The sequence below is a fragment of the Pongo abelii genome, chromosome 2, assembly GCF_028885655.2.
Source record: "Pongo abelii isolate AG06213 chromosome 2, NHGRI_mPonAbe1-v2.0_pri, whole genome shotgun sequence".
Classification (NCBI taxonomy): Eukaryota; Metazoa; Chordata; class Mammalia; order Primates; family Hominidae; genus Pongo; species Pongo abelii.
This window is the reverse complement of record NC_085928.1, coordinates 165,563,379-165,578,167: the sequence shown is the minus strand read 5'-3', so window position 1 is coordinate 165,578,167 and position 14,789 is coordinate 165,563,379. Positions and strand designations below refer to the sequence as shown.

Genomic DNA, 14,789 nt, shown 5'->3' with positions numbered 1-14,789 from the left:
TAGATCTAAAGATTTAACATTTCGTAGGAAGATACTTGAACCACTAAAGGGGAATCACTTTTATATGTAGGGAGAAATCAATTATTTCCAAGAAGATTCCTTATTTAAAAACTGATATGGCGGGACATGGTAGCACACACCTGTAGTCCCAGCTACTCAGGAGGCTGAGGCAGGAGAATTGCTTGAACCGGGGAGGCGGAGGTTGCAGTGAGCCGAGATCACACTGTTGCACTCCAGCCTGGGCGACAGAGCGAAACTCCATCTCAAAAAGAAAAAAAAATGAAAAAAACCCAAAACTGATTTGATATCTATACAATGGACTAATACTCTGTGATTTAAAAGAAAGACGGACATACATTGATATTGATATATTACCATCTTAAATGGATCTCAAGTACATTTTGGTGGATGAAAAAAAAAAAAAGCTGATCCCCAAAGTTGCATACTATATGATTCCGCTTTATAATATTCTTGAAAGGACGTAAGTGTAGCCGTGGAGAACAAATTAGTGATTGCCAAAGAACAGGGAGGAGGACAGTGGACTGGTGCAACTATTAATGTGTAGTACTATAAGGGATAGCACTATGAAAGGGTAACACAGGACACACACACACACACACACACACAAGCTACTGCATGTAAAAACTGGTGAAATTGGAATAAAGCCTGTGGTCTGGTTAACAATATTTTACAGATATCAGTTTCCTGGTTTTAATATTGTAATATAATCATGTAAGAGGCTATGATCAGAGGAAGATGGGTGAAGGGTATATGGGACTCTGTTATATTTGCAATTTCCTGTGAATCTATAATTATTTCAAATTAAAGAAGGGGAAAAAATCAAACACAAGACATACAAACTCATCAAATATTTCCTTTTTTTGGAAAAAAAACCCACCTACTGACTGTGAATGGCTTTATTGGCTGCTTCCTTTAACTCCCACAACTCTTTGAAATAGATGTTATGAACTCTATTTTATTTTCATCAAAATGGAGGCTTAGGTTAAGTGATTTGTCCAAGGCACAACTACTGTTAGAGCCAGGGTTTGAATCCAGCACAATCTAAATCCCACTCATGGTTGTTTTGGTTGAATCTTGATTGGACTTAAATGACACCGTTCTTTTCTTTGACACCCAGACTGGAGTGCAATGGCACGATCTCGGCTCACTGCAACCTCCGCCTCCCGGGTTCAAGTGATTCTCCAGCGCCAGCCTCCCGAGTATCTGGGACTACAAGCATGAGCCACCACACCTAGCTGATTTTTGTATTTTTAGTAGAGACAGGGTTTCACCATACTGGCCAGGCTTGTCTTTAACCCCTGACCTCAAGTGATCTGCCCGCCTCGGCCTCTCAAAGTGTTGGGATTACAGATGTGAGCCACCATGCCCGGCCAACACTGTTCTTTTCTGCAATCTATTCTTCTACTTAACAAAGATTAGAGGACTTTACAGTTGCCCTTTTTTTTTTTTTCAGATGGAGTCTCACTCTGTCGCTAGGCTGGAGTGCAGTGGAGCGATCTCGGTTCACTGCAACCTCCGCCTCTCAGGTTCAAGCGAGTCTCCTGTCTCAGCCTCCCAAGTAGCTGGGGCTACAGGCGCGTGCCACCAGGCCGAACTAATTTTTTGTATTTTTAGTAGAGATGGGGTTTCACCATGTTGGCCAGGATGGTCTCAATCTCTTGACCTCGTGATCCACCCGCCTCGGCCTCCCAAAGTGCTGGGATTATAGGCGTGAGCCACCGTGCCTGGCCTGCCATCACGTTTGTAATCCCAGCACTTTGGGAGGCCGAGGCGGGCAGATCACGAGGTCAGGAGTTCGAGACCAGCCTGGCCAATATAGTGAAACCCCGTCTCTACTAAAAATACAAAAATCAGCCGGGCGTGGTGGCGCGTGCCTGTAGTCCCAGCTACTCGGGAGGCTGAGGCAGGAGAATCGCTTGAACCAGGGAGGTGGAGGCTGCAGCGAGCCGAGATCGCCCTATTGCACACCAGCCCAGGCGACAGTGAGACTTCTTCTCAAAAGAAAAAAAAAATAATCTTTCTGCCAGAGGTGAGAGAGCAGAAAAAAAATTAATCAGATTCTCAAATTCCTGTACGTCTCTTAGTAGAGACGGGTTTCTCCTTGTTGGTCAGGCTGATCTTGAACTCTCAATCTCAGGTGATCCGCCCGCCTCGGCCTTCCAAAATGCTGGGATTATAGGCATGAGCCACCGCGCCCGGCCACAAGACGTTTTATTGCCACATAAAAACAGGATGTAACGAGTCATCCAATCACCAATGTAATTAGAGTTGGTTACCAAGTTTCCCCACGCGTCTTCCACCATGAGGGAGAAACGGACTGCAGACAAACCTAGCACCCGTTGAGCAGTTTAATTCGTACCATAAATATGTAGGCACCGTAAGGACGCGATTCTCCAGTTTGCCAGGCCTTTTTCTACCCTTTTGGGGGCACAAGGCGACCTTGCCTCCTGATTCAAAAACTTCGTAAACGTCAATCCTTCTACCCTTTTCTGGTCAGCCCACGAAAGCAGCAGCATGGCACAACTCCCAGCCTAGAGTTCGGGCACTGCCTGTCATCAGCATAACGAAGAAACCTACACCCACGGAGACTTCAGACCCCGCGTGATTACATCACTCAACCACCGGCGCTGGCCTGGAGGAACCCGCTGTCACGTGACCGCTCGTGCCCAATGACCGAGGCCCACGCTTTCCAGACCTCCACAGGCGCTGTCACAGAGCTTGAGTTTGGGCGGCGCCCCGCCCCGGCCGCACGGTGCGCCGGCGTTAATCCTCCCCGAAGGTTCCGGCAGCCAAGATTGCAGGTTCCCACCAAGCATTGTTTCCGAACTGGGCCACGAGAGCGTGTCCCTGATTGGCTTGCTCTGGAGGCTGGGAAGGGACCTGTTAGAGACTGGGACCACTTCCTGAAGCGCAAGGCAGGAAGTTATATGCTTTTTCTGGAGTCCTGTAGAGAAAGTGCTCTCTGCCGCATCGATAGCGGCGAGAGCTGGAGGTGTTGGGTCGGGAGACTGGCCGTTCGATCCCGCCGCAGGTAGGAGCTGGTTTCCATCCCGGCACCACGGCACACACCTCCAGCCTCGAGCCCGGCGCTACTGCCCGGGGGTCTCCTTCAGGCTCTTTCACGCCGTTCCAGGGGGCACCTATCCAGGCATCCTCTGGGCCTCTAGCCAGAGGACTGGCTCCCGGCTTCAGCACTCCGGGCTGCAGTAAGAAGTGCCCTTATCGCTCTGAGCCCTGCCACCATCCCGTGAACCACCGAAACCCTGGTCCAGCGCGACAGCCTTGGACCTGGGACTGGACGGATCCAAAACGCTCAGCCTCGGCCCCCCACAGACGGGGCTCTGCATCGTCTCTGATATGTCACCCACCATCTCCCACAAGGACAGCAGTCGGCAACGGCGGCCAGGGAATTTCAGTCACTCTCTGGATATGAAGAGCGGTCCTCTGCCGCCAGGCGGTTGGGATGACAGTCATTTGGACTCAGCGGGCCGGGAAGGGGATAGAGAAGCTCTTCTGGGGGATACCGGCACTGGCGACTTCTTAAAAGCCCCACGGAGCTTCCGGGCCGAACTAAGCAGCATTTTGCTGCTACTCTTTCTTTACGTGCTTCAGGGTATTCCCTTGGGCTTGGCGGGAAGCATCCCACTCATTTTGCAAAGCAAAAATGTTAGCTATACAGACCAAGCTTTCTTCAGTTTTGTCTTTTGGCCCTTCAGTCTCAAATTACTCTGGGCCCCGTTGGTTGATGCGGTCTACGTTAAGAACTTCGGTCGTCGCAAATCTTGGCTTGTCCCGACACAGTATATACTAGGACTCTTCATGATCTATTTATCCACTCAGGTGGACCGTTTGCTTGGGAATACCGATGGCAGAACACCCGACGTGATTGCTCTCACTGTGTCATTCTTTTTGTTTGAATTCTTGGCCGCCACTCAGGACATTGCCGTCGATGGTTGGGCGTTAACTATGTTATCCAGGGAAAATGTGGGTTATGCTTCTACTTGCAATTCGGTGGGCCAAACAGCAGGTTACTTTTTGGGCAATGTTTTGTTTTTGGCCCTTGAATCTGCCGACTTTTGTAACAAATATTTGCGGTTTCAGCCTCAACCCAGAGGAATCGTTACTCTTTCAGGTAGTGTATTTAAGCTATTATGGTGTTGGGTTTATTTATCCTTTTGAAAGAGTGTGTGACGTTGGAGGGAAGCTCATTAATTTACTGGAAATCATTGTATGGGAGATAACTCAAGGTAAGTTTTCTGTTTCGTCCAAATGAGCTTCTTTGAAATATTAAAGCCAAAATGAATGATATTAGAGCAATCAAATGATCACTATGCGGTTAACAGGGAGAGGCAACCCATCAAATAACACAACCGAGTCCAAGGATTCATGCCACTTGCTTAATACACAAATGCACACTTTTAAAAAGTGTGGCTCATATGGTTCACATTTTTCCTTTTGTCTTGTTGGTTTTAGGTTTCTACCTCTATACTTTCTAATCCATTTCTACCCCTACCGTTGTACCCAGAATCCAGCCTTCTAGTGAATGGAACAGGGTTTATTCGTTCAAACATTATTGAGTCAGCTAAGGGACGGGATTCTAAGGCCTCTAATGAATAAGGCAGAGTTCTGCACTCAAGAAATAGGGAAGATGAACATTTTAGGAGAGTTCAGAGTTGCCAGTTAGTAACTGCCTTTGGGAGTCAGGCTTCACATTGCAGATAACATTTGACTTTGTTCTTGAATAAGATTCCACGAGGCCAGGAAATGGCACACCAGAATGCACAAAGTAAAAGTGCACTGAGGCAGGAAAGTACAAAAAAGTACAGGACATTGCCTAAATTGTGGAACTGGGTTTGGGAAATCATGCTGAGAAAGGCTGTGACTAAATTAGTAAGATTTTCTTTAATTACTATGGGAAAACAGTTTAAAGTTTGTCCTGTAGGTAATGGAGGGTAAGTTCTAAAAAATTTCCCCGTTTCTCTGCATGAGTAAAACACGTGTAAGTTTTTCTCTTTTTTCTTCTTTTTTTTAATTGAGATGATTGGGGGTTGGGGGGGGTGTCTCACTGTGTTGGCCAGGCTGGTCTCGAACCCCTGGCATCAGGTGATCCTCCCCCTCCTCAGCCTACCAAAGTACTGAGAATTACAAGTGAGAACCACCCCACCTGGCCTAAGCTTTTTTATTTATTTATTTATTTATTTTTTAACTTTTGTAACAACTAGAAAACAAGTAAAATGACCAATATCAGGAATAACAATGTCAGGAATATAGTGAAATTCTTCATTCTGTCAGTGATGATGAATTTAGGGGATTCTATTTTGAAATTTAAGCAACTGAACTTCTCAGCTTCTGTGCTACCTTGGAAATTCCCAGTAGAGTAAATGTCCAGGTATGTGGGTGGTGGTAGTAGGTGTCACAGCTACACTATTTTCCTGCAATCTCCTGCAATCTTATTCATTCCCACACACATCTAACCTTATGTACACCTCCTCAAACTGCTAGTGAGTGAGCCACTATTACTGGTGAAATGATAGTGATAGTACTTTTTCCTCAGTTGTTTGGTTGAGAGATAATTGCTTTGCACCCAGGTAGATTTGTCTCAGTGTTTTGGGGTTCCACTCCTGCTTTACGAATAATTCACTGCTGGCCAGGCGCAGTGGCTCACACCTGTAATCCCAGCACTTTGGGAGGCTGAGGTGGGAGGATCACTTGAGGTCAGGAGTTCGAGACCAGCATGGCGAAACCCCATTTTTGAGACTCTGTCTCAAAAATAAATAAATAAATGAAATAAAATAAAAATAAGTCATGACTGGGCACAGTGGCTCACACCTGTAATCCCAGCACTTTGGGAGTCTGAGGTGGGAGGACTGCTTGAGCTGATGAGGTAGAGAGCTTGGGCAATACAGCAAGACCTCATCTCTACTAAAGATTAAAAAAAAAAAAATAGCTGGGTGTGTTGGCGAAGGCCTGTTACCCTAGCTACTCAGGAGGCTGAGGCAGGAGGATTGCTTCAGCCCGGGAGATTGTGGCTTCAATGAGCTATGATCCAATCATTGCACCCCAGCCTGGTCAACAGAGTGCAACCCTGTCTTAAAATTATATATATATATATACACACACATATATATGTGTATATATATGTGTATATATATGTGTGTGTGTGTATATATATATGTATATATATATATTTTTTTGTATGGAGTCTCCCTCTGACACCAGACTGGAGTGAAGTGGCACGACCTCGGCTCACTGCGATTTCCGCTTCTCTGGTTCAAGCCATTCTCCTGCCTCAGCCTCCTGAGTAGTGGGATTACAGGCATGTGCCACCACACCCAGCTAATTTTTGTATTTTTAGTAGAGACAAGGTTTCACTGTGTTGGTCAGGATGGTCTCGATCTCCTGATCTTGTGATCCGCCCACCTCGGCCTCCCGAAGTGTTGGGCTTACAGGCGTAAGCCACCGCGCCCAGCCAAAATAAATAAATTATTTACAATTAAAATAAGTCAAGGCTGGTGCAGTGGCTCACGCCTGTAATCCCAGCACTTTGGGAGGCTGAGGTGGACGGATGACCTGAGATCAGGAGTTTGAGACCAACCTGGCCAACATGGCAAAACCCCTTCTCTATTAAAAATACAAAAATTAGCTGGAAGTGGTGGCATTTACTTGTAATCCCAGCTACTCAGGAGGCTGAGTGGGGAGAATCGCTTGAACCCAGGAAGCAGAGGTTGCAGTGAGCCGAGATCGCACCATTGCCCTCCAGTCTGGGTGGCAGAGCAAGGCTCCATCTCAAAAAAAAAAGAATAAGTCAGTGTAAATTAAAATCCAGTGGCATAATTTTGATCCATTAGGGAACAGTTGTGGCTAAGGGAGTATAAATATAATAACTCTTGAACTCATAACAGCATTCTCTGGAATGATGTTTTACCAATCACTCTTACATTACGAGAAAGTTCCAATTTAGCCAATTAGCAATTTAGTTTCCATAGCCTCTTAAACCTTGATTTCATTGAGCCTTTCTCATCTTAAGTAACATCATCTCCTTAATCCTCTGTGGTGATATAAACAGCAGTCCCAGGACAAAATGAAAAGCAGACACATAAAAAGCAACAAACTGGCTGGGCGCGATGGCTCACGCCTGTAATCCCAGCACTTTGGGAGGCCAAGGCAGGTGGATCACAAGGTCAGGAGATCAAGACCATCCTGGCCAACATGGTGAAATCTTGTCTCTACTAAAAATACAAAAATTAGCCTGGTGTGATGGCATGCACCTGTAGTCCCAGCTACTCAGGAGGCTGAGGCAGGAGAATTGCTTCAACCTGGGAGGTGGAGGGTACAGTGAGCTGAGATCGCGCCACTGCACTCCAGCCTGAGCGACGGAGCAAGACTCCATCTCAAAAAAGAAAAAAGCAACAAACTGATAACAGACAGTATGCATTCACAAAGTATTTCTAGGCAGTGAATAATAATAATAATAATTATTATTATTATTATTCTGAGATGGAGTCTCGCTCTGTTGCCCAGGCTAGAGTGCAGTGGTGTAATCTCAGCTCACTGCAACTTCCCCCTCCAGGGTTCAAGCTATTCTGCTGCCTCAGCCTCCCTAGTAGCTGGGATTACAAGCGTGTGCCACCATGCCTGGCTAATTTTTGTATTTTTTGTAGAGATGGGGTTTCGCCATGTTGGCCAGGCTGGTCTTGAACTCCTGACCTCAAGTGATCTGCCCACCTCGGCTTCCCAAAGTGCTGGGATTACAGGTGTGAGCCACTGCGCCTGGCCGTCACTTGTTATTTTGAATTGCCTTTTTTTTTTTCCTGTGGAATTTGAACTTTGTTCTGCAGTAGATTCTAAAACTAGCTTACTTTTTAATTCAACTGTTTATATCTGTAGTGGACTGCTGTTTCTGGTTCAAACATTTTAGTTGAAAGTTACAATTCCTGTAGTTTCATTCTCCTTTTTATGACTGAACATACCACATTTATAACATTGTTCTTTCTGGAACTTATTAATAGGATAACTAAGAAAAACCAGTGGTTTTGAAAAAGTTATGTAGCACAGGAAGAATTATATGACGGAAATATAATTGCTTAGGTGATTAAAGAGGAGCTAAACACTGAGGCAATGTTTAGAAAATCCGAGTATTAAAAGGAAGCATAATTGTTTTTTGTTTTTTTAGTTCTAAAATATGTTCTGGCTAGATGCAGTGGCTCACACTTGTAATCCTAGCACTTTGGGAGGCTGAGGTGGGAAGATTGCTTGAGCTCAGAAGTTCAAGACCACTCTGGGCAACATGGCGAAACCCCAGCTCTACTAAAAATACAAAAAATTTGCCGGGTGTGGTGGCGCATACCTGTGATCCCAGCTACTCTGCAGGCTGAGGCACTAGAATCACTTGAACTGGGGAGGTGGAAGCTGCAGTAAGCCGAGATCACACCACTGCACTCCAGCCTGGGTGACAGAGAAAGACTCCATCTCCAAAAAATATAAATAAATAAAAAATAAATAAAATACTGTCTGTAATTAACAGTTTTGATTGTTACAGATAAGTGGAGATGGAATATATTGGGTAGATAGATAATGTAAATGAGTTATCTGAGTTGGAGGGGACAGAGATAATTTGAGAAATCCATGCCCCTCTAAAGGTGAGGAGCATCAACTTAGTAAGTTGTAGTTTTGTGACAGTAGGATCCCAAGATTGCTAGATCTTTTTTTTTTTTTGAGATGGAGTCTCGCTTTGTCGCCCAGGCTGGAGTGCAGTGGTGCGATCTCTGCTCACTGCAAGCTCCACCTCCAGGGTTCACACCATTCGCCTGCCTCAGCCTCCCGAGTAGCTGGGACTACAGGTGCCCGCCACCACGCCCTGCTAGTTTTTTGTATTTTTAGTAGAGACAGGGTTTCACCATGTTAGCCAGGATGGTCTTGATCTCCTGACCTTGTGATCTGCCTGCCTTAGCCTCCCAAAGTGCTTGGATTACAGGTGGGAGCCACCGTGCCCAGCAAGATTGCTAGATCTTAGGAGTACTCAAGAGAAACTAGAAATTCCTTTTTTATTTCCTAATTTTAAAAACACTTCTTAGGCTCATATAAAAACATGTCTTTAGCTGGGCACAGTGGCACACATCTGTAGAGGGGCATGCATCTGTAGTTCCAGCCACTTGACAGGCTGAGATGGGAAGATCATTTGAGGCCAGGAGTTCGAGGCTGCAGTGCATTATAATAGTGTCTGTGAATAACCACTGCACTGCAGCCTGGGCAACATAGCAAGACCCATCTTTAAAAAAAATCTGTCTAATCTATCATCTATCTATCTGTCATCTATCTAATCTATGTCTTCAGGCCAGATCTAGCCTGTAAACTGGTAATTGAGACCCTCTCCTCTAGCAGCAGTAGTAACAATTAGAAGTGATTGGAATAGGGAGCGGCATATTTGGGTTTAGGAGCAGGGAGCAAGATGGTTTAATGACAGAGAAGAGAGCTAAAGGTATTAGAGTTTATAAATCAGTTTGTTTGTAAATAGGCACGCACATACAGGAATAAATGAGAGAAGTGTTGCTTTGAAAAAGTTGATGCTATAAGCATGAATCTAACCAAACTAATGACAATAAAAACAGTATTTGTAAGACATTGATGCTTTAAATTAGAAAGAGAGCAGGACTATTAATTCCTACCTGATGACAAATTTCTGTGTCCTGCTTTCAGAACACATAATTTATATGACTCAAAATGCCTGTTAGAATTTGGAAAAGACTAATTGACCCATTTCTAGATAGACCACGTATTCTTATATAGGCTATAATACATTCTTTAGCATTCATGTCTAGGCTTAAAATGTTACCCTACATTCTCAGAAAGACAAACTGTATTCCTTTTTTATTTTTTTGTGACAGCATCTTGCCATGTCACCCAGGCTGGAGTGTAGTGGCGCAGTCTCCGCTCTCTGCAACCTCTGCCTCCTGGATTCAAGCGATTCTCATGCCTCAGATTCCCAAGTAGCTGGGATTACAGGCATGTGCCACCATGCCTGGTTAGTTTTTGTATTTTTAGTAGAGACAGGGTTTCACCATGTTGGCCAGGCTGGTCTTGAACTCCTGACCTCAAGTGATCCACCTGCCTCGGACTCCCAAAGTACTGGGATTACAGGCGTGAGCCACCGTGCCCAGCCTATTTATTCTCATTAAAGTAATCTCCCTATAATTTATTGAATAAAATGAATTCTTTAGGAAGATACATCAAGTTTGTTTATCCTGTGCATTTGAATTTCCTTTGGCATATCACCATATGGGGAGACGGAGGTGAGAAGGGGGAATACAAGTAGTCAGTTTAAAGAAGTGAGGGAGCCAGGCACGGTGGCTCATGCCTGTAATCCCAGCACTTTGGGAGGCCAAGGTGGGTGGATCACCTGAGGTCGGGAGTTCAAGACCAGCCTGACCAACATGGAGAAACCCCGTCTCTACTAAAAATACAAAAATTAGCTGGGGTGGTGGTGCATGCCTATAATCCCAGCTACTTGGGAGGCTGAGGCAGGAGAATCACTTGAACCCGGGAGACGGAGGTTGCGGTGAGCTGAGATTGCGCCATTGCACTCCAGCCTGGGCAAAAGGAACGAAACTCCATCTCAAAAAAAAAAAAAAAAAAAAAAAAGGGAAGTGTGGGAAAGTATCTATGTTCCAGACCTCATGGTTGGAGCTAAAATATGAACCTTTTTCCTCAGCGGTGTCCAGTTGATAGAAAAGAGAGCTTACTTGCTGTGGGTATATGTGAGTATCTGGATGATATAATGGAAAACATTTCTTGCTTTAGAACTAGACCGGAGTTTGAATGCCATTTCTGGCACTTTCTGGCTTGTGATTCTGTTTCCTTGTATATAAAGTAGGAGTAATAATGCCTATTTTGGAAAGTGATTTTGGGATTTAAATGAGATGTCCTCTGTTTTTTCCCAGATCTTGTAATAGACACTCAGGTACTAGCTATTGTACCTTTATTGGTTACTAATGAATTGTTACATGCTCTTAATTTCTGCATTCATGAAAGCACTGGACAAGATCTTGCAGCCACTTCAGAATATTTAGTCTGTTTTTTAGGTCTTTACTCGAAAATCATGTTTATGAAACTTGAACATCAGTTTTGATATCTTGATCATACATTTATATACCATGTATGCTTAAGTTTATAAAATACACAAATCAAATTTAACCAAAATATTAATAATGAAATATTTCCATATTTTTGGTAATAATGATAAAATACATAAATCAAAATTAACCAAAATGTTAATAATGAAATAGTTCCATGTTTTTGGTAATAATGTTTCTTTATGGTTGTTGGCATAACAGGCTATGGATGTCTCTAGCATCAAAGCAATGTTAATAAGTCTAATAAGACTACTGGCTATCATTTATTAACACTGGTCTGATTTGTGATAATTGTGTTCATAAAACTTCTTAATATATTTCCTGGCCTCTCTGAGCTATTAATAGGCTTTTTCATTCTTCTGCATGTGTGAGACATGGAAACCCTTTGAATTAGGGCTTTGTGACTGACCCATTGTCACTACTTCCTTCTTTTTATGTATTTTCTCCTGAAAGCACAAATAAATTAGAAATATCCTTGTCTGGGTACCATGGCTCACACCTGTAATCTCAACACTTTGGGAGGCTGAGGCAAAAGGATCACTGGAGCCTAGGAGGTCAAGGCTGCAGTGAGCCAAGTTTGCACCACTGCACTGCAGCTTGGGTGACAGAGTGAGACCCTGTCTCAAAAAAAGAAAAAAAGAAATAATCTTATCTGCAAACATTGCTGAAACCTGTTTAGTTTCTTCTTGTTTTTTCTCTTGGTATTGGTATCAAGGAATTTAAATTTTAGATGGACTGTGTTTATTAAAATTGGGAGACTATGCTAAACAAATTTACAATTCTTTTGCCTAGAAAAATGGAACTATTTAAGTCTTATATAACTGGAAAACTTTTACTTTTCTCTTAACATTAATTGGAATTTTGGTGACAGCGAAAATTATTTTTTTTTCAGGGCTTGTTAAACAACTGTTTTAAAACAGATGATGAACAAAACCCTGCTCAATGAGAATAATATTGTATGTGAAACTGTAAACAAGTCATTATTCATCTCATTTTGCAGATGGAATTAAGAATGCATAAATAGTGGACATGCCAAGTGAATGCTGTTAATAATATGTAAAATTCTTTGATTAAACATTTATTACTTAAACTAAAAAAAAAAAAGTGGACATTAGCCTCACTTATAAGGATAATGTTATTAATACATTGTTGTTCATTCCTTTTGAACCAGATTCCAAAATGCTAGAAATTATGTTAAGATGTTATTTTATGCTGGGCGTGGTGGCTCACACCTGTGATCCTGGCTCTTTGGGAGGCCAAAGCAGACAGATCATTTGAGGTCAGGAGTTTGAGACCAGCCTGGCTAACATGGTGAAACCCCATCTCTACTGAAAATACAAAAATTAGCTGGGTATGGTGGCACACATGCCTGTAATCTCAGCTACTACAGAGGGTGAGGCAGGAGAATCGCTTGAACCTGAGAGGTGGAGGTTGCAGTAATCTGAGATCGCACCACTGCACACCAGCCTGGCAAGAGTGAGACTCCGTCTCAAAAAAATATATATATACGTATATATATCTATATATATCTATATATAGATATATATACCTTTATGTAGGCAGTGTAAAATTGTGAAAAGAATGTAAGACTCAACTTCAGGAGGTTGAGATTCAAGTTCTACCTCCGCCTCTGCCTCTTAGTGATTTTACCTTTGGTAAAGATTTAAGTATTCTGAGTTTCTTTTCCTGTATCTGTATTTAGTAATAACACATGCTTAGCCTATCCTGTTTGCTATGAGAATCAAATGAGATAACATATAAGAAAGGAATATTTAAATACCAAGGCGAAATTGAGCTAAACAAATAATGCTGTATTTCTCCCTCATAAGTGAGGTTCAAACTGTAGTGATCACCTTCAGTGAGCACAGCAGCAAGAGCAAGATTCAATCTAAGGAAAAACCCTGACTGAAGAATATTCTAATTGTTTTTGAGAAGAGGTGACTAGGGTCCTTGATCAGCTGTGCCACATACACCATAAAATAAAAAGTAAAAGCATCTAAAATGGAGCACAAGTCTAGAATGTTTGAGCTATAATGCAAGGATTTTCTAGCCAAATCTTCTTTTACAGATGAAGAAACTAAGACAGGGTTATCTAATAAGTTTTCTAGTGGCAAACTAAAATGCAATTCTCAGGGTGGTTAATGAGATACAAGTTTTGAAATTAGTTGTACTTATAAGGTGTGAAATCACAATTTTACCACTGACTTAGAATGTAACTTGGACAGCTTGACTTCCCTAAGCCTTAGTTTGTTCACCTGTAAATTTGGACTGGTGAAGTAAAGGATCTATTGGGTTGTTGAGGTGAAGGAGTTGATACATGTAAAATGCTTAGCATATTTTTGTCACGTGGTATGCACTCAATAAATGATACCTCCATTATTACTATTATTTTTAGCTGTTTAGCAGAATCTTCCAGACCAGTATGCACTCCCTCCACTAAATTTGTTCAAGGTGATAGCTAATGGCTCAACTATCTTTCACTGAAACAACCCAGACAGTACTCTTCATGTGTCCTCATTCTGCACCTAAGAGTGTGAGCAAATGCCTTTTGTATCATAGTATTGAGATAAGAAGGTTATTCTTAAACAGATTGAAAGCATTAGAAAGTTTAAAAATACAAGGAAGAAAATCTGATGTAAATAATCACCTGTTGTCAAATTTAATAAAGAACTGAAAAAGCTTGGGTACATAAGAAATATAACTGATGGACCTTAGGGGATATGAAAATCATTTCCCACGCCTAGCACTTTCCTTGAATAAAGTGACATGATAGGCTTTTGTTCATTCAACTCAGTTGTACGCTAAATGTAATGCCCCCCCCACCCCTGCCACCCCCTGCCTTTTTTGTTGTTGTTGTCACTGTCTATTTTGGGTCTCTGCATTTAAGAGTCAGGATTGTTTTGTTCATTTGCTGTGCCTGGTACAATGCCTTGAATATAATAAAGAGGTACCTAAATGTTGACTTTTTTTTTTTTTTTTTTTTTTAGACAAGGTCTCACTCTATTGCCCATGCTGGAGTGCAGTGGTACAATCACAGCTCACTGCAGCCTCCACTTCCTGGGCTCAGGTAGTCCTCAGCCTCCCAGGTGGCTGGGACTACAGATGTGCACCACCAAGCCTGGCTAATTTCTTATTTTTTGTAGAGACAGGGTCCCACTATGTTGCCCAGGCTGGTCTTGAATTTCTGAGTTCAAGTAATCCTCCCACCTTGGCCTCCCAAAGTGCTAGGATTACAGGCATGAGCCCCTGTACTTGGCTAATTTTTTAAATAACATTTTAATTGAAAGTTATTATATATAGAATTATTTAGTATCAATGAAATTATGTAATTTTAAAAATTAATTATAGATTTAAAACATTTTCAGATTTCCTTCTTTTCTGGGGAACTATATTTTTAATAACAACAACATTGGTTGCCCTTCTGAAAAAAGAAAACAAAGAAGTATCAGTAGTAAAAGAAGAAACACAAGGGATCACAGATACTTACAAGCTGCTTTTTGCAATTATAAAAATGCCAGCAGTTCTGACATTTTGCCTTCTGATTCTAACTGCAAAGGTAAGAGATTTATAAATCAAATTTATCATTTTCTTATAGGTATCAATATCATGGAATACTTTCAATGCCTTTTTCATATCACA

The 14,789-nt window shown here is 42.4% G+C and overlaps 1 protein-coding gene across 6 annotated transcripts in view; it reads left to right on the top strand.

The window, feature by feature from the left end:
* The first annotated feature begins 2,674 nt into the window (after window positions 1-2,674).
* SLC33A1 (solute carrier family 33 member 1) overlaps window positions 2,675-14,789 on the top strand; it is a 32,963-nt gene continuing 20,848 nt past the window's right edge. For 4 of the 6 annotated variants that reach the window (XR_008523987.2, XM_009239449.4, XM_009239450.4 and 1 more), the window contains exons 1-2: window positions 2,675-4,153; window positions 14,516-14,706. Coding sequence is in view for 5 of the 6 variants with exons in the window: in XM_009239449.4 (XP_009237724.1) it covers window positions 3,379-4,153; window positions 14,516-14,706 (966 nt within the window). In the remaining variant the exon portion in view is untranslated. The remainder of the gene's footprint in view (window positions 4,154-14,515; window positions 14,707-14,789) is intronic. The other 2 variants (XM_063722293.1, XM_054552884.2) reach the window with 1 other exon arrangement.